This window comes from Dipodomys merriami, unplaced genomic scaffold, assembly GCF_024711535.1.
Source record: "Dipodomys merriami isolate MVZ:Mamm:240054 unplaced genomic scaffold, mDipMer1.0.p SCAF_21, whole genome shotgun sequence".
NCBI classification, from domain to species: domain Eukaryota; kingdom Metazoa; phylum Chordata; class Mammalia; order Rodentia; family Heteromyidae; genus Dipodomys; species Dipodomys merriami.
Window position 1 is genome coordinate 2347606 of NW_027203493.1, and position 23133 is coordinate 2370738.

The 23133-nt window shown below is 44.4% G+C and overlaps 1 protein-coding gene and 1 non-coding gene across 2 annotated transcripts in view; both read left to right on the forward strand.

The window, feature by feature from the left end:
* Positions 1 to 11799, forward strand: part of Osbp (oxysterol binding protein) — a 30115-nt gene extending 18316 nt beyond the window's left edge. Inside the window, exons 8-14 of the mRNA XM_070032251.1 lie at positions 1955 to 2200; positions 2468 to 2588; positions 4945 to 5048; positions 6542 to 6637; positions 7805 to 7986; positions 9241 to 9461; positions 9551 to 11799. Of these exons, the coding sequence (XP_069888352.1) occupies positions 1955 to 2200; positions 2468 to 2588; positions 4945 to 5048; positions 6542 to 6637; positions 7805 to 7986; positions 9241 to 9461; positions 9551 to 9693 (1113 nt within the window). The 3' untranslated portion in view covers positions 9694 to 11799. The remainder of the gene's footprint in view (positions 1 to 1954; positions 2201 to 2467; positions 2589 to 4944; positions 5049 to 6541; positions 6638 to 7804; positions 7987 to 9240; positions 9462 to 9550) is intronic.
* A 10958-nt stretch (positions 11800 to 22757) lies between these two features.
* Positions 22758 to 22830, forward strand: Trnaf-gaa (transfer RNA phenylalanine (anticodon GAA)). The gene has a single exon. It is a non-coding gene; the product is annotated as a tRNA-Phe (tRNA).
* Positions 22831 to 23133: the final 303 nt, after the last annotated feature.

Here is a 23133-nt window from a genome sequence, read left to right on the forward strand (position 1 = left end):
TTTTTCTGTTTATGTGGTACTGAAGAATCAAACCCAGGGCCTTATGCATGCAAGGCAAGTGCTCTACCACTGAGCCACCTTCCCAGCGCCCTCATTTAGATCTTGTTTGTGGCTGCTGCCATGTTACAACAAGTGTTGTGTGGTGTGACAGACCACGCGCTCTGAAAGCCCTTTGCAGAAAAGCTGGTGAAGCCTGGCCTTACACAGATCCTGACTTAACTCATTCTTCTGTTAAACTCCAGAAGTCAGTTGTCCACAGAGTCAGGATCAGGCTTCCTTCTGCCCTGTCACTCTGCTGCTAGGTGGCCTCCATTCTTAGGTGCATCCCTGATTGCTGCAGTGTGAGCCATCAAGGTCACATTGCAGTCAGCTGCAAGATGGAGAAAGAAGCCGAGCAGGCTGTCTTTTAAGGCTGCTTCCTGGAAATTGCATAATCCATTAATCTCTTAAATCTCTGTGCTAGAATTTATATATGGACATAGCTAGCTGAAGGAAAATGGGGAAGGGGTATCCTTTCCCCATAAGGTTCTGTCAATAGCCATTATTTGACAGGCAGAAGTACAAAAATATTTTCCCTATCTTCTTGGGGCATAAGGACCAGTATATGATTTCTGCCTCTTCATAGACTTCATTCCTCATGGATAGGATTTGTATCTTATTGCTCATGGAGAACAATTAAGGTATGTGGGATTTGTGGGGTTTTTTTTTTTTTTAATGTTTGACCTGGGTTGGGATTATAGCTCAGTAGTACAGTGTTTGCCTATTGTGTTTAGGGCCTTCAGTACAGCAAAGGAGAGAGAGAGAGAGAGAGAGAGAGAGAGAGAGAGAGTGTGTGTGTGTGTGTGTGTGTGTGTGTGTGTGTGTGTGTGTGTGTGTGTGTGTGTGTGTGTGTGTGTGTGTGTGTGTGTGTGTGTGTGTGTGTGTGTTAAACTACTGACAAGAAAAGGCTGTGCATAAGACCCACTTGCCTGGAGCATTAGATGCCTTCAAGGAAGTAGTGGGCAGGTAGGTGAGCAGGTCTTCACAGTCTTGGGAAATGCAGTTTCCAATTAGACATGGCTCTTCTGGGCCTAGGGACCTTTCCATCCTGCTTTATTTCCTTAATGATACTGCCATTAAGATTGTACAGTTCTAGTCGGGCGCCTGTGGCTCATGCCTGTAATACTAGCTACTCAGGAGGCTGAGATCTGAGGATTGCGGTTCAAAGCCAGCCTGGGCAGGAAAGTCCGTGAAACTCTTACCTCCAATAAACCACCAGAAAACAGGAAGTGGCGCTGTAGCTCAGGTGGTAGAGTGCTAGCCTTGAGCTGTAAGAGCTGAAGGACAGCACTCAGGCCCAGAGTTCAAGCCCTACGACTGACAAAAAAGAAAAAAAGGATTGTACAGTCCTATACTTTTCATCTGCAAATCAAGTACTCACCCTTCCCTGGCCTTGTCTGCATCACTGGAAAGCTGATCTCTCTGGGCTGTTTTTCAGGTTTGTGTGTCTGTTGGAGTCTGGCTGGGCTCCATCAGTACAAGACACTGGTAGAAGATCAGAGCTGGGAGGAAGAGTATTTCTACCCTTGGGCAGTTTTCTGGCAGCATCTGAGTGGATCTAGTTTTCAGTGGACTGTCTTCCTCTTTCACATGATTTGAGTTTTGTCCAGATCTCCTCAGCCTCTGGCTGTGGCAGTGCTTCTCCATTTCTTTATTCTTCCCTATGGCCTCCTGCTGTTCTTCATTTCTGGGTTTTCTTGTGGCTGCTCAGCTCTCCACTAAGCTATATAACGAGTTGCTGCTTCCTTCCATTTAAATACTCATTCATTTGTTTCCTTATTTAGCCTCTGAGAGAGGCCAGTGAATTGTTTTTATCAACTCAGCTCTCAGTAGCTGTTTCTCTACCTGCAAAGTACGTGAACTGTCTGATATAAATGTCTGGAAAAATGTTTGACATCTCTTCTTTCCCTTCCAGGTGAACTTTAATGAGCCCTTATCCATGCTTCAGCGCCTTACTGAAGACCTGGAGTACCATGAGTTGTTAGACCGAGCCGCAAAATGTGAGAACTCTCTGGAGCAGCTCTGCTATGTGGCGGCTTTCACCGTGTCCTCCTACTCTACTACTGTCTTCCGAACCAGCAAGCCATTCAACCCACTCCTCGGGGAGACCTTTGAGCTGGACCGGCTAGAGGAGAATGGGTACCGATCCCTTTGTGAGCAGGTACCAGAGCACCACCACCGTAACACGTTTCCTTTCTGAGGACAGGAATGAGGTTTTGGTTGATCCTCCAGAGGGAATTGAAGGATATGTCAGTCCTGTCATCCCTATCTGATTTTTTTCCCTCAGAGTCTATACTGCAGGTCCTGCTATTTACCTCCTATTGCCGGTATAATTTCAAAGGAAACGTTGGGTGTTTATCACTAGTTAATAGGTAATGTCTTTTCCCTGTCCTGTCTGCCTGCTCACTTTGAACCTGATGCCTTCCAGGTGAGTCATCACCCCCCTGCTGCTGCGCACCATGCGGAATCCAGAAATGGCTGGACATTACGTCAGGAAATCAAAATCACCAGCAAGTTTCGGGGCAAATATCTCTCCATTATGCCCCTTGGTAAGACCACCATCCCTAGGAAGGAGGAGTGAGAGGTTTTCTGTCATGGTAGAGGAAGTTGCTGGGTCAGTTCTGATTGGGGCACTAAACCTTACACCTCACTATCCAGCTTTGGGGAGGTGGTTGAATTTCTCAGCTATCAGTTTTGTTTCCTAACGCTTTGTTGGGGATTCATGTGTAACTTTTCATAAGGAATATTGATCCTGTGGTTTTATTTTCTTGAAATGTCTTTTCTTGCAGTTGTCTGGCTTTGGTGTCAGAATAATACTGAGCTCATAGATCTGAGAGGTGGGGGTAGAGGAAGAGCTATTGATAAGAGATTAACGATGTATTTAGGCAAATATTTTGAAGGTGTTTGTGATGACTAACTGAGATAATGAGTGAGGAAAATGTAGCACAGAGCCTGGTTTATGGCAGAGTTGCACTTATCACTAATGTTATTGCCATCATTGTTGTCACCAGCCAATCTACCAGAGTTATTTGAATCTTTTCTACAAGAAAGTAAAGACTCACTCTCCTAATCTACAGCAAGTCTGTGTTCTTTTCACTAGTGCTTACAGAGGAAACTTATTTTGTTAATACAGTTGATCAAGTGGCACTGTGGCTCAACTGGTAGAGCACCAGCCTTGAGCTGAAGAGCTGAGGGACAGCGTCCAGGCCCAGAGTTCAAGCCCTACAACCAACAAAATTAAAAAAAAAAAAAAAAATACAGTTGATCAGATTACCTACTATTTATTTGTAAATATAGACACATACACACATTATTTTGAATCCTCAGTTACCTATGGTCAAAGTACTGATTTGGGTTTGGTATTTATTTGACATCAAATCATAGGATCAGGAACCTATATCAATGAGCACATATTATATTTCGAGCATTTTACTGGGCAAATCAACATTACCCAAGTCTACAGATGATAAAACCAAGGCCTTGGGAATTTAAAATAGGGTTGAATACTGTAATGCAATTCTGATGCTAACAACCAGAGTTTCTGCACACTGTATACATGAAGCACACAGTCTCCAACAAAACTGTCCTTGCTTCAGATACAGACCACAAATTTGGGGTTACCTAGGCCACTCATGCTTTGGACCAACTAGTTCGGGAGCTCCCACAACTCCTTCATATTTGATAACTTATTAGAATGACTCATAGGACTCTGGAAAGTGCTATACTTACGGTTTTACCAAATCAAAGTTACTTAAATGAAGAGAGCCATACGGTGTTGTCTGGGAGGGTCCTGTTCATAGAGCTTACTTGTCTTCTCCCTATGAGCAGGGCACATCACCCTCTCTTCACGCTGACATGTCTACAGGTTTGGTTTCCAGGGCTTTTATTGGGGGTTCATTGACCGAATTATTTTCCATATGATTAAATTCAATATCCAGTCTTCCTTTTGGAAGTTAGGGAATTGGGCTGATACCAAATGACTCCTAGCCCTAACTTTCTTATCACATGGTTCATGTTTTTGGCCTGGACTGCCTTCTACCTGAGTTTCCTCATTGGTGTAGCTATCAGAGGCTTGCCTGGAGTCATCGATCTTACCAATATAGAGTATCAGGCCCACTGGATAACAGATGCTTCCTATTCCTTGAGAATGATAGGGGTTTAAAGGTTCTCTTGTGGAAGATATGAACAAAGACTGGACAAAATTCCTTAATATACAACATATTAACAAGTGATAGTGCCAGGACTGAATCCAGCTATAATTCCAAAGCTTTGGTTTGTCCACGCCTCTATTTTAACTACTAAAGGCTGTGGATAAGTGATTTCTTTAAGGTCACACAGCTAGTTAGTTATTAATAGCAAGTCCTGGCCCCCATAATGATTAACCAGTATGTGCCCTTTTTATAATGGAGTTTCATTTTTTTTCACATTGGGACATGTTTGACTTGTTCCTATACATATATTTTGCAATTGGTTTTGGGAGATCTAGCTCCCTAGCTAAGATATATCAGCTGTTAGTGTTTATCATTATTCAGCTATATGTTATTAATACATTTAAAAATCAAGAGGGGCTGGGAATGTGGCTCTGTGGTAAAGTGTTTGCCCATTATGCATAAAGCCCCGGGTTCCATTCCTTAGTACCATGTAAACAGAACAGGCCAGGAGAGGCTCTGTGGCTCAAGTGGTAGAGCACTAGCCTTGAGCAAAAAAAAGCTCAGGAACAGTGCCCAGACCCTGAGTTCAAAACCTAAAACTGCCAAAAAAAAAAAAAAAAAAAATTAAGAGAAGAAAAAAATTCAATGCTTCCAACATTTAAAGACATGTACATTTTTTTTTCCATTCTTAATTCTAGTCTGTATAGCTCTGTTTTTCTGGTATGGCCTAATTTGTATACCTCTCGGTTTTTAGGTACCATCCACTGTATTTTCCATGCAACTGGGCACCACTACACTTGGAAAAAAGTGACCACAACAGTGCATAACATTATCGTGGGCAAGTTGTGGATAGATCAGGTGAGCAAAGTTACCCATAGTGCTTCTGAAATTCAGAACACTTCTTCATATAATGTTTGCTTTTAAGACAGAGGAACTGGCCTCAGAATGTTGCTACTGCTTCACTTATAGCCCTACCTTCACGTCCCCAAGCTTCTGTATCACAAATAATTACTTATAAGTGGCCAAAATTAACATTCATCAATGACAACTAGGACTATATTAGGCAGTACAAAGAATAAAGACTTAATAAACAGCACTTAGCTGGGCACCTGTAATTGTAGCTACTCAGGAAGCTGAGGTCTAGAAGGTCATGATTTGAAACCAACCCAAACAGAAAACTTCTCCAATTAACCAGCAAAAAGTAGGGCTGGAGGCAAAGTTCAGTGGTAGAGCACCAGCATGAGCAAGAAAGCTGAGGAAGTAGAAGAATGAGTTCAAGCCTTGGTACCAGGAAAAAAAATGTTTTTAATTATTTAGCTAATTTAACTAAATAAATGAACATGGCACTCTGCTTGAGCCTCCTTTCACCCTTGGCATGACTTCCACTCTTAATCCTTCCTTGTTCATGAAGCATCTATTGCCAGATGGTGCACTAGGTACCAGGGTTAAAGTATGTGACAAAATAAACTAGAATAAGGGAAGTACTAAGGTTTTTTTTAAAAGAATTTCATTAGCATGTACAAGAATGCTTTCATTGGGGCATTTCTGCTCGTCCTCACTCTAAGACTTGTAACTGTTAAGATTGCCTTTAAGACAATCATTGTAGTAAATTCAGAAAAAGAGAGTGCTATCTTCTGAGCAGTCAGGAAGAGCTTCATACTAGATGGAGGAATTAAGCTGGATGTTTCAAGAGCAGTCTGGAATTCAGAGGATAGAAAGGAGGCAAAAAAAAAAAATGAATAAAATCTAGAAAATCGTGTCATATATAACCTTGAAACTGTGTGTACTTTGATTTAAGCAGAGGAGTTCAGGAAGGGTGCTCTTTTGAGGGATTGCATGGGAAGGTAAATTATTATGTGAATTCCATTATATATTCAGGTCAAATCCTGCCACCTACCATATGACACATAAAGCAAGTGGTATTAATTCCAACCTGAAATGACAAAAGTTATAGAAGAGTCTACAGCATGGGGCTGGGAAGTTGGCTCAATGGTAGAGCGCTTGCCTTGCATGCCTGAGGTCCTGGGTTCAATTCCTCAGCACCACATAAACAAAAGAAAAAAGCCAGAAGTAGCACTGTGGCTCAAGTGGTAGAGTGCTAGCCTTGAGCTGAAGAGCTGAGGGACAGCGCCCAGGCCCAGAGTTCAGGCCCCACGACCGGACCCAAAAAAAAAAAAAAAAAAAAAAAAAAGATTCCACAGCATCCCTAAGGCTGGCAGAGAACCAGGCTTAAGCAAGGGAGTGCTAGAATGTAAGAGTAAACGATCAAGAATTAGAAGGTGTGGGTGTTGGCAGATATTCAAGTCATATAGTCTTCATAAAACTAATCCATGATTCTTTTCACTTTCCAGTCTGGTGAAATTGATATTATAAATCACAAGACAGGAGACAAGTGTAATCTTAAATTTGTTCCTTATAGCTACTTCTCTCGAGATGTAGCAAGAAAGGTAAGAAAAATTGGAATTTACATGTTTTTTTTCTTAAGTGTACATTTCTAAGAAAACCTGGCCCTCTAAGGCTGGTGTTTATGTATACACATTTGTGCCAGATACACATGCATATAGGTTGATAGGTATGTAGAAAGATATGTGGTGATTCAAAACAAGTAGACAGCCGGGCGCTGGTGGCTCACGCCTGTAATCCTAGCTACTCAGGAGGCTGAGATCTGAGGATCACGGTTCAAAGCCAGCCCGGGCAAGAAAGACCGTGAGACTCCTATCTCCAATAAACCACCAGAAAACCGGAAGTGGCGCTGTAGCTCAAGTGGTAGAGCGCTCACCTTGAGCTGAAGAGCTGAGGGACAACGCCCAGGCCCAGAGTTCAAGCCCCACGACCGACAAAAAAAAAAAAAAAAAAAAAAAAAAAACAAGTAGACAGTAACAGGCGCTAGTGGCCCACAACTGTAATCCTAGCTGCTCAGGAGGCTGAGATCTGAGGATCATGGTTCAGAACTAGCTGGGGCAGTAAAGTCTGTGAGATTCTATCTCCATTAAACCATGCAGAAAAAGCCAAAAGTGGTGCTGTGGTTCACATGGTAGAGCACTAACCTTGAACACAAAAAGGTTCCAGGACAGCACCCAGGTCCTGAGTTCAAGCCCCAGAACTGGCAAAAGAGAAAAAAGCAGGTAGACTGGAAAAATTCAGCAAAAAGGGACTGAATTGCATACAGGACCCCTTTCTTTTCTTAGACCACAAGTGAGGAAGTAAAAGTCGAGAACAATTAGAGACTGAAGGGAACACAAAGGGAGGATTAGTAAAAGGACTGTAAGAAGAAGGTGGGACCAGCGGGACATCTGTGACATTCAGGAAAGAGTTGTGTTACTACCACAGTGGGTCTCTGTTTTTAGAGAGAAGAGAACGCAATGCTGAGTACCAGTCAGATGCTTTTCATTGCATGGAAAATCCCTGTGCAACAGAGTGACCTCCAAGTCATGACTTAGTATTTTGAATAAAGTTCCACAATCAGGACAACAGAATAATTCAGATGACTCCATAATCCTTGCTGTGACAGGATCTAAGCAGTGTTTACCCTAGGACCTTGGTTTCTGGATTAGTCAAGTAGACCACTCCACACTGCATCCTCTGCTCCAAAGCCCTGCTCTGAACTCTTACAGGTGACAGGGGAAGTGACAGATCCATCAGGAAAAGTTCACTTTGCCCTTCTGGGGACATGGGATGAGAAAATGGATTGCTTCAAAGTGCAGCCAGCTGCTGGGGAGAATGGGGGTGATGCTCGTCAGAGAGGCCACGAAGCAGAGGAAAGCAGGGTCATGCTGTGGAAAAGGAATCCTTTACCGTGAGTATCTGTTTGTGAACTGCTGCCTGGAGGCCACTTTGCCCTTACCTGTGGAACAGTGAAAATAAGTCTGCCTGCCTTCCTACTTAGTTATATGAAGGGCCAACCAGGGAAATCGGGCCTTTTGGAGAGGTTACCAGAAGGTGGTCACAAGATGATTTGAATTGTAGCAGACCTTGTCCCAAGAAAGTCCTAACACCCACCATTCAAAAACATTTTCTAAGCCGGGCGCTGGTGGCTCACGCCTGTAATCCTAGCTACTCAGGAGGCTGAGATCTGAGGATCGCGGTTCAAAGCCAGCCCGGGCAAGAAAGACCATGAGACTCCTATCTCCAATAAACCACCAGAAAACCGGAAGTGGCGCTGTAGCTCAAGTGGTAGAGCACTCGCCTTGAGCTGAAGAGCTGAGGGACAGCGCCCAGGCCCAGAGTTCAAGCCCCACGACCGACAAAAAAAAAAAAAAAAAAAACAAAAACATTTTCTAATTTTTATTCTATTGGATTGGGATTCAGAAGAATATCTTTCTGTAGTTTAGAGCAAAGCTATTCACAAACAGCCAGAGAAGCAAGGTGCCCAAAAGCCCAGAGGCAGCAGGAAAGTCCTGAGCAAGTGTCCAGGACTCTGACCTCATCTAATAGATTCCATTGATAGCAGTAGCCAAGACTGTCCCAGGAGGAAAAAGGAAAAAAAGTTTGAAAAGAAGTAAAGGCAAGCCGGGTGCTGGTGACTCAAGCCTGTAATCCTAGCTACTCAGGAAGCTGAGATCTCAGGATCACGGTTCAAAGCCAGCCCTGGGCAGGAAAGGCTGTGAGACTTATCTCCAATAAACCACTCAGAAAACGTAAGTAGCGCAGTGGTCCAAGTGGAACAGTGCTAGCCTTGAGCTGAAGAGCTAAGGGACAGCGTTCAGGCCCAGAGTTCAAGCCCCACGAATGACAAAAAAAAAAAAATAAATGCAGTAGAAGGCAATAGAAATGACTAATTTTGATTAAGTAGAGTGTTTGTTGTATTCATCCAGATGGATACAGATAATTCTGGCTGAGTAGTATGAAACCCCAGATGACACTTAAATGGAATCACACTGGGAGGGGTTAAGAGTGATCCAGGTTGGCTCTTTTAATTAGGAGTACCTGACATGGCCCTAGACTTTTTTTTTTTCCACTTGTAGAGCAACCTTGGTAATGTTGGCTTGGCCGTGTACCAAATTACTGCTCCTTAACTCAGTCTGAGCTCTTCTGTTACCTTTTCTTTTAGGAAGAATGCGGAAAACATGTACTACTTCTCAGAGCTGGCTCTTACTCTGAATGCCTGGGAAGGTGGCACTGCACCCACAGACAGCCGGTTACGGCCTGACCAGAGACTGATGGAAAATGGACGCTGGGATGAAGCAAACGCTGAGAAGCAGCGCCTGGAGGAAAAACAAAGACTTTCCAGGAAGAAGAGAGAAGCTGAAGCTATGAAGGCCACAGAAGATGGTAATGAACTTGCTTTCTATTCCTGCGTCTTGGCAGGTGGAGAGAGCTGGCTCTTTTAATTTTGCCTCTTTTCCCTCTTTCCCTTTTAGGCACACCCTATGATCCTTATAAGGCACTGTGGTTTGAGCGGAAGAAGGACCCTGTTACCAAGGAGTTAACTCATATTTATAGGGGTGAATACTGGGAGTGTAAAGAAAAGCAGGACTGGAACTCGTGTCCAGACATTTTCTGAAGGAGCAGTAACACAGAGGAAGAGGATTGATCGGAGAAGAGGACAGAGGATGTGTGGGAAAGCTGGCAATTGTGACTCTTACCAAGTGCTTTCCTCAAGTTTGTCTGTCTTAACCAATCACTTTTTCCAAATCAATCACCAGAAGCAGACACCAGTGGTGGTGATTGGCTGGTTGCCTTAGCTGATTGACACTGAAATCAACATACTAGATAACTATGTTTGTAAGGGAGAGGATTAGTGGCTGAAAGTTAGTGTTACTCTCCATCTGCGAAGTCAAGAATTCTTGGCTCTTCTTTCTCCTTCTGCACCCATTTAAGATGATGTCATTTGCCCTTCCCTTGTAGTATCCTGCTCAGCCAAGATCTGCATAAGATTGTGATTCATGAGCATTTTTGGTGCTGTTCAGAGCAAGAACTGATTTTAAAGTTCCTTTAAAAAGAAACACATAAGACTTTAACCAGCAGAGGCACTGTGCATGATTGCGGTGGAGCTTAGGTCTAAAGGAAATGCGTGCTCACGTGGGGTCTGTCGTGTGGGCCATCCATGTGCAGAAAACCAAGGTACTGGAACGGCTGCAAGAGAGACGGCTCTGTGGGGCTGGAAAATTGTTACATTCTTGGAAGTTTCTATCTTCACTTGCATAAAGTACCCCTCTGCCGTTGTCTGCCTTTGACAGCAGCTGGAAACCACGTTGGTGGTTTGTACGAGGGGCATGTTGTCCTCATAGAAAGATTGTATGGACTCCTCAGGCGGAGAGCTGAGAAACCAGGCAGGATGGAAAAAGACTGCTAGCCACTTGACCTTCCCCAGTCCTCACCCCCATCCTTCATTGCCTTTCTCACCCCTCTTTCCCAGCTTATACCTGTATGGGTTTGTGCCCCAGTCTGGAGCCACCTGTCCATTCTGATATATTTCAGAATTTGAGAGCAGTTAATCTGGAACTAAGTTTTCACCATCTCTCAAACCCCAGGGACTGGAGCCACCTCTGGAATAATGTGTTAAATATCTGTATATTATATATATGTAGAGAAAAATCTAATTTTTTTGTTTGATTTTCCTTCCTCCCATTAAGAATCTTGGTTTTTGTATATCATTTGTCTCCCTGGGACTCTGTCTTAGACATACGTTCATGAGGATGGGCACTCTTCTACTTCCCATCTTTCAGGGGCAGATTTGGAGCCCAAGCTGGATCACATCTGGTAGTTATTGAACTGAGACGGGTCCAGGATTTGTATCCTGGGGTGCTCAGTGCTGTGTTAAGCTCTCCTCTCCTTTGAAGATGAAATCCTAGTCTCTTTCCTGCCTCTTTGCTTACTTTGTTGGAAGAATATGGGTAGAAAGAGGAGAGTACCTTCCAGTTTACTTCAGCCTCTGTTCAGCACACAGACTAAATCCCAAAAGAATGTTCTTGCCATAATGGGGGGCTGGTAGCGCCATCATGTCGGGTGAATGAGAGAACTCCTCCTCTTGGGCTGGCTTCCTCCTTTGTTCTCTATTTGTTCTCTTTGTCTTATTCAGAAATCTAACCCCTATGCCACCTGCCCTTGGTTGAGGATCACAAATCGAGGTGCCTTCCTTGTATGCTTTCTGTTCGTGTTTTCTGTTTCTGTTCCTTAACTGCTGAGCCTCAGCCAGTGTGGGTCCTGGGGGAAAATATCATTCCAGAGGAAGCCATCCCTCCAGGGAAATTGGGTTTTACTGGGTAAATCAGTGCTTTTATCCTTCTCCCCCATCCCTTCCTCCCTAGCTGAGAGGAACACGTTGGGAATTTCTTCCTAAGAACCCTTTTCCATCCCAAGCCGGGGGTTATGCCAGGGCTTGTTCCAGGAGACCCAGAAAAGCTGGGACCTTCTTCAGGGACTTTGGATGGAGTGAGAATTCCCTAACTAAACTGAACTTCCCTGCTTTCTCTCCCTTTTCTTCCTCTACAATCTGCACTACATTTCTGGCTCAATCCCCAGATACCTGCTAATGGAAAGAAGCTTACGAGTCCTAAAGGTGGAATAAAGTCACATCAAAACAAAACTATATATATTTTCAGTTTTTTTGCCTTATTGCTTTTTTTTTCAAAAAAAAAAAACTACTAAATTAAATAATTTTTAAAAAGCCATATTTGTCTGAGTCAGTTCTTCTAGGCCAGAAGCATTGGCAGGGAGGGGGAGGAGAACTGGTCCAGTGGTTTTGTTCTGCTTGGGAATGTGGGAGCCCAGGAGCCCTCATCCTTGTGAGAAACTGGGAGAGGGCACAGAACACTATTGAGCAAGGCTCCAGAGGGCCTGTGAGCAGAAAATTAGATTTAAAAGCCCTACCACTTCAATGTGTTGCACTTTGCTTCATCTTGACCTTGGCAGGAATAATTGCTAATGGTCGTTTGGTTTGGTTTTGTGAACTCTGGGCCTGCTTCACCTCAAAAAAAAAAAAAAAAAGTGAAAAATTAGGGGCCTAGGATGCACCAGGTCCTAAGTTCAAAACTAGCACTGCAAATAATACTAAAAACAAAATTCTTACTGTTACCTAATTTATGGAGGGGTTCCATTTTTTTTTCTTTTTGGTCCATTGTGGGGCTTGAACTCAGGGCCTGGGCACTGTCCGTTGAGCTTCTTTGTGCCAAAGGCTATAGCGCTCCACAACTTGAGCCACAGCACACTTTGTTTTTGAGTGGTTAGTTGAAGGTAAGAGTCTCATGGGGACTTTTCTGCCCAGACTGGCTTTGAGCCACGACCTTAAGATTTCAGTCTCCTGAATAGCTAGGATTACAGGCATACGCTTCTGACACCCAGCTCAAATTCTGCTATTTTTCTTTTTTGAGGGGGTTAGTTGGGCCTGAACTTGGCCTGGGCGCTGTCCCTCAGCTCTTCAGCTCAAGGCAAGCGCTCTACCACTTGAGCCACAGCACCACTCCTGGTTTTCTGGTGGTTTTATTGGAGATAGGAGTCTCACAAACTTTCCTGCCCAGGCTGGCTTTGAACCATGATCCTCAGATCTCAGCCTCCTGAGTAACTAGGATTACAGGTGTGAGCCACTGGCACCATCAAATTCTGCTTTTGGAAACAAGCAAATTGATTTGAAGATCTTTGAAAATTACTCACAGTATATATATCTAGCCTCAGTCAGGATGATTGCTTAAACCCAGGAATTCAAAAACAGCCTGGACAACAGTGAAGCCCCCATCTCAAATAAAAGGAAAAAAACAGCCAGTCCTAGGCCACAGGACAGTGAAGCAAGAGAGTTAGGACCAGCCTGAGTCTCACAGACGCTGTCTCAAAGTTTTAAAAATCACTAGAGTTTTTGACAAAAGTAATGACAGTGGCTATGCTTGCTTTTTCTCAGCATTCTGGAGGGGGATAGGCAAAATAAAGTAGGAGAGCCCTCAGATGAGAGCAAGCATAATGCCAGTCTGTGAGAGGTGTGTGGGACAGGACATTAACTCCCTACTTGCTTCTTCCATTCTCCCATTACAAGTAGGAACTTAAAGCCAGGCCTATAATCCTAACTACTCAGGAGGCTGAGATCTGAGGGTCATAGTTCAAAGCCAGCGCAGGCTGGAAAGTCCATGAGACTCTTACCTCCAATGAATCACCAAAAAGCCATAAGAAGCTGTAGCTCAAATGGTTCAGCCTTGAGCACAAGAGCTCAGGGACAACGCCGTGCCTCCTGTCTCCATGTCTTCATGTCTCCAGGCCCTCCTCCTGGTCAATATGGTGTCCCATTTCAGCTCTCCCTTGGAGTTGAGCTGGTTTGTTGGTAGTGTTTTTCTGCTTGCTCTTTACCGCTTTCATGGCTCACTTTTCTGACAGTGTTAAGTGTATTAGCAGGGTTGCAGGTATTTGTGATGAGTCTGCTTGTGGTCGTTGGCCTTCTAATAATGACTTTCAATTCGACCTCTCATATCACCTGATGTGGAAGAAATAAATGTATTTTCAAAGCTTAGAATTCACAAACTTTATGAACCATGATAATGACAATTTGCCTTGTGAAAGTTAAAATGTGTATGTGACTTCAGCACTATCCCACAATACTGTGAAATTTATGTAATCAATTTCAATTAAAAATTATTAAAAAAAAACAACAACAAATAGTGGCGCTGTGGCTCAAATGGAAGAGTGCTAGCCTTGAGCAAAAGAAGCTCAGGGACAGTGCCCTGAGTTCAAGCCCCACAAACACAAAAAAAAGAAGTAAGAAATCACAGTTTTGGGGGAAGGCTGGGAAGGAATGTGAAGGGTAAACAAAGGAGGAGGCTGCAATGCTTGGTAAGAAATGTACGCATTATCCTGCCCATGTAATTGTAACTCCTCTGTCAGTATGTTCACAAATAAAATAAAATTAAATTTTAAAAAAAAATCACAGTTTTGGGTCTGGGAAGGTGGCTCAGTGGTAGAGTGCTTGCTTTGCATGCATGATGGCCCTGGGTTCGATTCCTCAGCACCACATAAGCAGAAAAAGCCAGAAGTGGCACTGTGGCTCAAGTGTAGCATGCTAGCCTTGAGCTGAAAAGCTGAGAGACAGCGCTGAGACCCAGAGTTCAAGCCCCACGACCAACAATCACAAAAATATCATAGTTTTGGACAGGGAATGTGGCTGAGTGGTAAAGTGTTTGCCTATCATGCATAAGGCCCTATGTTCAATTCCTTAGTACCATATAAGATTAATTTTTTAAAAAATTAAAATTAGGGCTAGGAAGGTAGCTCAGTGGTAGAGTGCTTGCCTTGCATGCATGAGGCCCTGGATTTGATTCCTCAGTACCATATAAGCAGAAAAAAGCTGGAAATGACGCTGTGGCTCAAGTGGTAGAGTGCTAGCCTTGAGCTGAAGAACTGTGGGACAGCACCCAGGCCCAGAGTTCAGGCCCCATGACTGGCAAAAAAAAAAAAAAATTTTTTTAAAATTAAAATTATTTTTAAAAAACACATGTAGTTTTGGGTCCAATGGTGGGACCCAGTTCATCTCCCTGAGAGGCTTCTGTATCATAAAAATCCTTTTTTGTGAAGATATATACATATATAGATCTATATACATATCTATATACATATATATGTGTATATATATGTACATATATATGAACCTATATGTATAGTTCAACCTTTATTGTGTGGCTAAGGCTAAAAGAAAAATGATATATGTGGTTTTCAGTTAAAAAGAATGTGCTGGGCACCAGTAGCCCAAGCCTATAACTCTAAGCCACTCAGGAGACTGAGATCCAAGGGTCAACTGGAAATAGAGTGCCAGCCAGACATGAAAATAAAAGCTCTGAGGTAGAGAGAGGTCACAGATTGTATAGTATAACCAGGGAGAGTGAGAAACTTTCCATATAAATATATAAGTCCACTCTCCTAATAAAAAGAAGCAAAGCTGGGAGAGAGGGAGGAAAGAAGTGATATTGTCCAAAAAGAAAGGTACTCATGCCCGTAATCCTAGTAGCTACTCGGGAGGCTGAAATCTGAGGTCACTGTTTGAAGCCAGATGGAGCAGAGTAGTCCCCATGAGACTTTTTTTTTTTTTTTTTTGGTCAGTTGTGGGACTTGAACTCTGGACTTGGGCACGGTCCCTCAACTCTTCAGCTTAAGATGAGTGCTCTACTGCTTGAGCCACAGCGCCACTTCTAGTTTTCTAGTGGTTTATTGGACATAAGAGTCTCCCAGACTTTCCTGCCTCAGCTGGCTTTGAACCACGATCCTCAGATCTCAGCCTCCTGAGTAGCTAGGATTACAGGCATAAGTCACCTGCGCCCGGCCCCAGGAGACTCTTATCTCCAATTAACCACTCAAAAACTGGAAATGGAACTGTGGCTCAAGTAATAAGAGTACTAGTCTTGAGCACAAAGAGGCTCAGGGACAGTGCCAAAGCCCTGAGTTTAAGCCCTACAACTGACGAAGGAAGGAAGGAAGGAATAAAGAAAGAGAAAGAAAAAGGTGCTATAAAGTGACACATTTCTAAATCTTGGCTTATCCTATGACGTAGATATATGGCATATATCGTCTGCACAAGAACAAAGGTTTTACAGTTAAAACATTTGATGTGTTAAAGAAGCATAAAGAGAATACCAAGGTTGATTTTGAATGTGACTAAACCATCACAATTTCTGTGCAGGGTGATGTTCTGAGCACAGACAAGCATCTATGGTCAGGAACATGTTCTTCTGGGTGGTGTTTCCATTTGATCGCTCTTGGGTTCACAGTCTTCTTGGTCCTCTCGCCCCATCCAGCTGCTTCATTTGGCCTCCCCAGGGCTGGCTCAACCTACCCCTGAGCCCAGGGGCCAGCTTCCCTCCAGGGACCACAGTCCTCTGTCTTCTCTCCTCTCCATCCTGCAGTCTTGAGTATTAAAGGCAACGAAAACAGCCAGGTGCCAGTGGCTCACACCTATAATCCTACCTACTCAGGAGGCTGAGATCTGAGGATCACGGTTCAAAGCCAGCCCAAGTAGGAAAGTCTGTGACATTCTTATCTTCAATCAACCACCAGAAAACCAGACGTGGTACTGTAGCTCTAGTGGTAGTACTTGCCTTGAGCTGAACTGCTGAAAGACAGTGCCCATGCCCAAAGTTCTAGCTCCCAACTGACAAATAAATTAAATGAAGGCAACTAAAACAGTAGTCACCCTTCCTTCAGTCCTCCAATGTTGTCTGGTGGGTAGGATTATGGATCTGGAGAGGGGTCTACCATCCTTGGCCATGATTCAAAATTATGACTCAAAACTCTTTACACTTTCACAAAAATGCTGAGCATCTACATTTCAAAGGTCTGCTTTACATTCAAAACTGTAGAACACTTACTGACAGCATAATCCCAAAGGAAGTGTAGAAAACTCTTTTTAGACTTTGTTTACTGTCCATGTATACCAAGGGAACTTCGAAAGATTATTACAAGAATATAGAGCTTTTTTTCCCTGAAAGTTCATAGAGTTTTTGCCCTAGGGCAGAGTACTTCTGAAGCTCACAGAATAAGCTATCATTAAACTCTCCTGAGGCTTTCTTCTCTTCTGTCTGTTTCAAGTGCTTCTTTTTGTTGTTGTTGTTGTTTTGTTTTGGTTCTTATGGATCTTTCAGGGGGAAAAAGGCATTTGCCAGTTGAAATAACTTTGTATTTTATTTTTTGTGCTTGTCCTAGGGCTCCAACTCTAAACCTGGATGCTGTCCTTGTTTGGTTGGTTTTTTGTTTGTTTGTTTGTTTTGCTGAGGGCTAACACTACCAGGTGAGTCATACCTCCACTTCTGGTTTTTTAGTGGTTAATTCAAGATAAGAGTCTCAAAGACTTTGCTGTCCAAGCTGGCTTCAAACCATGATCCTCAGATCTCAGCCTCCTGAGTAGCTAGGATTACAGGTGTGAGCCACAGATGACTGGCTTGAAGTATCTTTTTTATTAGTATATATTAGTCGCACAAGGAAGTGCTCCTAATGACATTTCCACACATGCATACCAGCGTCAGCTCTCTGCCACTCTCCCTCTTAAGCAATTTCAGCAAGCTCCACGGTTCTATTTTCATAATTGCTTATGAAATACTCCTTACGTATTCATCTTCCCTACTCCCACAGATCCCCTACACCCAGCAGCAGGCAAGGTATTGTTAAAAGCAAGGTAGAGACCTCAAGGGCTCACAATACACAGCTCAGTGAGAGAGTGCTGTGTACTGTATATGCAAAGGCCCTGGGTTTGAGAGTAATGGGGTTCAGAATCTTCTATAAAGAGCCTTGCAAAGGTTGCAGAGATTCCATTCTCTGACTTTTAAGGTTACTAAAAAATTGCTCCTAGAAAATGTCACAACAAACTCTTCTTCCTTGTTGAGCTAATGTATACTCATTAAAAACAAAACTGGTCCAAGCGGGGCACACTTTGGATTTGGATGCCGGTCAAGAAAAGAACACTGACTAGGGATGTTGAACATTTCTTCATGTGTCTATTGGCCATCCTTCTTTCTTCTTCAGAGAAGCTTCTCTTTAAGTCTTTCGCCCACTTATTTATTGGGCAGTTGTTTCTTTGAGGATTTGTTGTTGGGTGGTTTAATTTTTTGAGTTCCAAGTATATTTTAGATATGAGACCCTTGTCCGTTGTATGGCTAGTAAAGATCTTCTCCCAATCGGTGGGCTTTCTATTGATCTTGCCAGCTATGTCATTTGCCCTGCAGAAGCTCTGCAATCTTATGCAATCCCATTTGTCCAACCTTTCTTTGATTTGTTGTGCTTCCGGGTCTCTATTCAGAAAATTTCGACCTGAGCCAAGGAGACCTAGGGTTTCTCCTATTCCATCCTGTAATGTTTTCAGAGTGTCTGCTTTGAGTTCAAGGTCTTTGATCCATTTGGAGTTGATTCTGGTGCAGGGTGATATATAAGGGTATGAGTCAAGCGGAAAAGGCCAGATAATGTGATGTTAGGAAAATGAACCCTTAAATATGTATTTTAATGTTTTCGTTTCTTTCATGCATGTGTTTCTAATGCATTTATAAGATTATTTCTTTGTTGCTTTGTATGTCCCTCCCCCACAGTGTAACCCCCGCTTTCACTATATTTGATGTCAGTATAACATGTGGAGGAGATGGGGACAAACAAGTCGTTTAAGGATTCAGGTGGACCTGTTGCAACAATGAGAAGTACAAAATGTCATGTCAAAACCAGCTTTACAATTTCGGTGTGGGGGGGGAGGGGGGTATAATTGGGTGGGGGGAGGGGGGTAAAATTGGGTGGGGGGAGGGGGGAGGCGGGGAAGGGAAGTGAAGGGTAAACAAAGGAGGAGGCTGCAATGCTTGGTAAGAAATGTATGCATTATCCTGCCCATGTAATTGTAGCCCCTCTGTACAGTATGTTCTCAAATAAAATAAAATACAATTTAAAAAAAAAAAAAAAAAAAGAAAAGAACACTGAGATTTTGTATGCTTGTGAAGGATAGAGCAAGCTATTGAAGGTTTTACATTCCATTTAGAGATGCCTTGTTTGGTTTGTTTTTGTCAGTCCTGGGGCTAGAATTCAGTGCCTGGGAGCTGTCCCTGAGAACTTTTGCTCAAGGCTAGCACTCTATCATTTTGAGCCTCAGCTCCACTCTTCTATTTTTGAGTGGTCAAATGGAGATAAGTCTCTCGGAGGGGCTGGGAAGTTGGCTCAGTGGTAGAGCGCTTGGCTTGCATGCATGAGGCCCTGGGTTTGATTCCTCAGCACCACATAAGCAAAAGAAAAAAGCCGGAAGTGGCGCTGTGGCTCAAGTGGTATAGTGCTAGCCTTGAGCTGAAGAGCTGAGGGACAGCACCCAGGCCCAGAGTTCAGGCCCCACGACCGGGCCCCCCCCAAAAAATAAAAATAAAATAACTAATATTAAAAAAAAAAAAAAGAGTCTCTCGGAGCTGGGTGCTGGTGGCTCATGCCTGTAATTCTAGCTACTCAGGAGGCTGAGATCTGAGGATCTCAATTCAAAGCCAGCCTGGGCAGGAAAGACCTTGAGACTCCTATCTCCAATAAATCACTAGAAAACTGTGCCTCAAGTGGTAGAGCGCTTGCCTTGAGCTGAAGAGCTGAGGGGCAGCACCCAGGCCAAGTTCAAGCCCCATGACCAACAAAAAAAGAGTCTCAAAGGGATTTTTCTGCCAGGGCTGGCTTCCAACTGTGATCCTCAGATCTCAGCCTCCAGAATAGAATAGGAGCTAGAATTATAGGCCACTGGCACCTGGCAATACCTTGTTTGTTTGTTTTTTTTTAATCTGTGAAGGGTTTTAAAGTAGGATGGTGGGCGCCAGTGGGAATTGATTTTTAGATATGTGGAAATGGATTTTTACATAAGGACATCAGATGAGAAGATTTGAGATGTTTTCAGAATTCCAGAACCACTGAAGTAGAACAAAGAGCACTTGGGTATGATTATGAATGGAGAGCAGAGGGAGAAAGGAAGACATTTGTCTGTTTTCTGGCTTGGGAAACAGATGGAAGGTAGTAGGAAGATAAACAAATTTAGAGGGGAAAAATAAGTTCAATTTTGTACATGCTGGGTTGGAAGGGTCTGTAGAAAATATAAATACACAGCCTAAAAAAATGGGTCTTATTTGTGTAAACACTGAGAATGGGAGACTGAATGAAATTAGATTATAATCTGGCCAATATTAGAAAATTATTCTAGCCAGGTGCTGGTGGCTCACGCCTGTAATCCTAGCTACTCAGGAGGCTGAGATCTGAGGGTCATAGTTTAAAGCCAGCGTGGGTACAGAAGAGTCCATGAGACTTATCTCCAATTAGTTACCAAAAAACTGGAAGTGGAGCTGTGACTCAAGTGGGAGAGTATTAGCCTTGAACAAAAGTAGCTGAAGGATAGTGCCCAGGCCCTGAGTTCAAGCCTCAGGATTGGCACACGCACGCACACACACACACACACACACACACACACACACACAATTATTCAATTATTCTCTCTCTCTCTCTCTCTCTCTCTCTCTCTCTCTCTCTCTCTCTCTCTCTCTCTCTCTCTCCACCTTATATGCTAAGATTCTGATTTCACTAGAGCAAGACCTAGTATAATTACATATGCAATAACTGCACTATTTGGTGCAATATGTCTAAGAAGGAACTGACTTGTGCAAAATTATATGCAAGTAAGTGACCAGGCTAGGATTAAAATGTACTCTTTATCATCTATCTATACAAACCTGTGACAAGTCTGCACTTCTCAATTCGTTTTCCATTGCTACAACTTCATTACCACGCACGACCTTTGTGGTTTCAAACTCCTGTTTATTAGCTCACAGTGTGAGAATCCTACACGGTGTGGCAGGGTTCTCTCTGCTCAGGGTATCTAAGAGTCACCCAGGATGATTGCTCGCTCACCTGGAGCCACTGGTATCCTTCACTCTCTTGTAATTGTAGGACTGAGGACTGGTTTTGATGGTGGCTGTGGGCTAAAGTAGCCACTCTCAATCAACTCTAGAGGCTCTCACTATCTCTTGTTATGTGAGTGCCATTTTCAAGCCAGTGAGTTTACATCACATCCTTATATTTTTGAATCTTTGAATCCTTTGTACCACCAGTTGGAGAAAACCCTGTTTTAGCCAGATTTTTGCTCACTGGGACAAATTCCTGAGAGACACAGCTTAGTTTGGCCTCCATCCATGCTAGGCTGGCTCCGTTGCTTTGGGCTGGAGGTGAGGCAGAGCTGCTCACAAAGAAGAGAGGGGTCACAGGAAGCAGCCATTCAAAGGCTCGCCCCCTGGGACCCATTTCTTCCAGTTAGACCTCACCTCCCACAGTCTCACAGCCTTTCCACCTACCCATCCACCATTACAACCACTGTTTGGGGCAGAGTCCTTGTGATCCAATCAACTCTAGAAATCCCTTCACAGAAACACCAGGAGTGTGTGTTTTAAGTGTCATCTGTCTGTCTTCACTACCACAACTCCCCAGCTTTAACCAGGCGCCTGAACTAGGTCAGGCCCACCTAGATTAATTACATATCATAGAAACAGCCATGCTATATTATATAACCTAGTGAAACCCATCATATTAACCACAGTTCCAGGGATTAAGCAGTGTCCACTGGATGGGCTGGGAGGGTGTCCTGTCAGGGAGGGGGGCAGTGTAGGATTTTTCCTACTACCTGGGAAAAGAAAAAAAAAAGTGAAATCTGAGCTAAACAAGTGAGTTTAGGCCAGCAGCCCTGTACTGCTCACCTCAGATACACTCTTTCCTTAACCTCTCAAGAAGTACAAGTTGGAATGATTCTCCACTTTACGTCCATTGTTTTATAGTTCTGAACCAATATGTTCTGAATAGATTCTTTGCAAGTTACGTCTATGTTCTCTCCCTATGTATGAATCGAGTGAATGCTGAATTATTCTGTCTTATGGAATTTTTAAGACTTTTTTTTTTACTTGAACAAATGCATAGTTATGCAATGAGAGGCAGAGGTGGAATAGAATCAGCCTGCTAAGGGTATTATGAAACCACAGGTGGCTTCTTAGAGTTTGAAAGAGGCCTTTGTATATTAGGCAGGCCTCCTTCTCAACTGTACACCGTTAAAAACGAAAAAGAAAAGAGACAACTAAGGTATATTTGGAATTTTATGCTTAGCAAATGAATGTTTTTAGTAAAGATGGTATATTCACATAGACAAAGGGGATAATATCAAAAGTCTACATGTGAAGACGTGACAAATAAAAGAACAAAAAGAAATGGCCAATCCCAGGGGTTGGAGGCATGGCTCAGTTGGTAGAACACCAGCCAAGGAATGAGAAAGCATCAGGTACCCATCTCAGATTCACAACAACAGAACAAAATGGCAGAAGACTTGACGAATGGTCTTCTTGTGCTGATTTTTCTTCGGTGGAACTGGGGTGCCATCCACTGAAGTCCCTGGCATTCCAGCCACATGCCCATTTTGTTTTTTTCTCTTTTCAGGGCTGCAGATCAAACTCAGGCAGACTGTGTCGGGAAACTGAGTCACGAGGGCATCAGAATCGAGAAAGCCGCCGACGTGCTTTATTCCGGAGTGCAGCTTGGGAAGGGCGACCCAGGGCGACCCAGTGTCCTTCAGCGGGGCTGAGGTTCCCTGCGCCCCGGAGGGAAGGCTGGGAAGGGTGGGGTGGCAGTGGGGGCGCGGTGGGTGAGCCAGGCTCTCTTGGCCGAGGGGTTTCAAGGGCTCAGGCCGCCTCTGCGTTCCTGGGGGGCGGCCCTGGCCACGGGCTCGGGCTCCCCTCCAAGCCTGCCCGGTGCGTTGGTTCAAAAAGGGTGTGTGCGCTTTTAAACTGAACTTTCAGTGTGCGTGTGAACCGCACCAGGGAGGCGTCCGCGGCACTTGGACCTTTGGGACCTCTCCCTTTCCCTCTCGTTTTAAAGGCGTCTGACTACAGACATGTGTACAGCGCATCCGATCAGTTTACGCACGAGGACACCGTGGAGTCACCCACGTCAGACGCGGGTTGCAGAGCAATTACAGCGGGGGCGGGGGGGGGGGTCCCGCAGCTGCCGTCCGTCCGTCCGTCCGTCCGCAGGGCCGCGCCCCGTCGCGTCTCCCCAGCGGGCTGGGTCGGGCTCCGCGGCCCAGGGGCCCCGCGGGCCACAATTATATGGGACAGGGGGGAAAGCAGGGCGGCCGGGCTTGCCGAAATAGCTCAGTTGGGAGAGCGTTAGACTGAAGATCTAAAGGTCCCTGGTTCGATCCCGGGTTTCGGCAGTGGCTTTTGTCCGTCTGCACCACCATGGAAGCGCAGCTTGCTGGTGAAATGCGCTCCTGAGGAGACTCGGGGCGAATGGTGGTGATGATCCCCCGTTTTGCCCCTGCATCCTCGCTTTGTTTGCGCCCTCCCCGCCCGGGCGGCCTCCGTTCTCCTCCGGCCGGAGGCGGGCGGCGGCTTCCCCGCGGCGCCTGCGGTTTGGCCGCCCTGGATCCACAGCCTGCGGGGCCCCGGAGCACAGGCCTGGGCCGGCGGGCCTGGATGGGGGTCGGGAGGACGGAGGGGGGGGGGAGTGGGGAGTG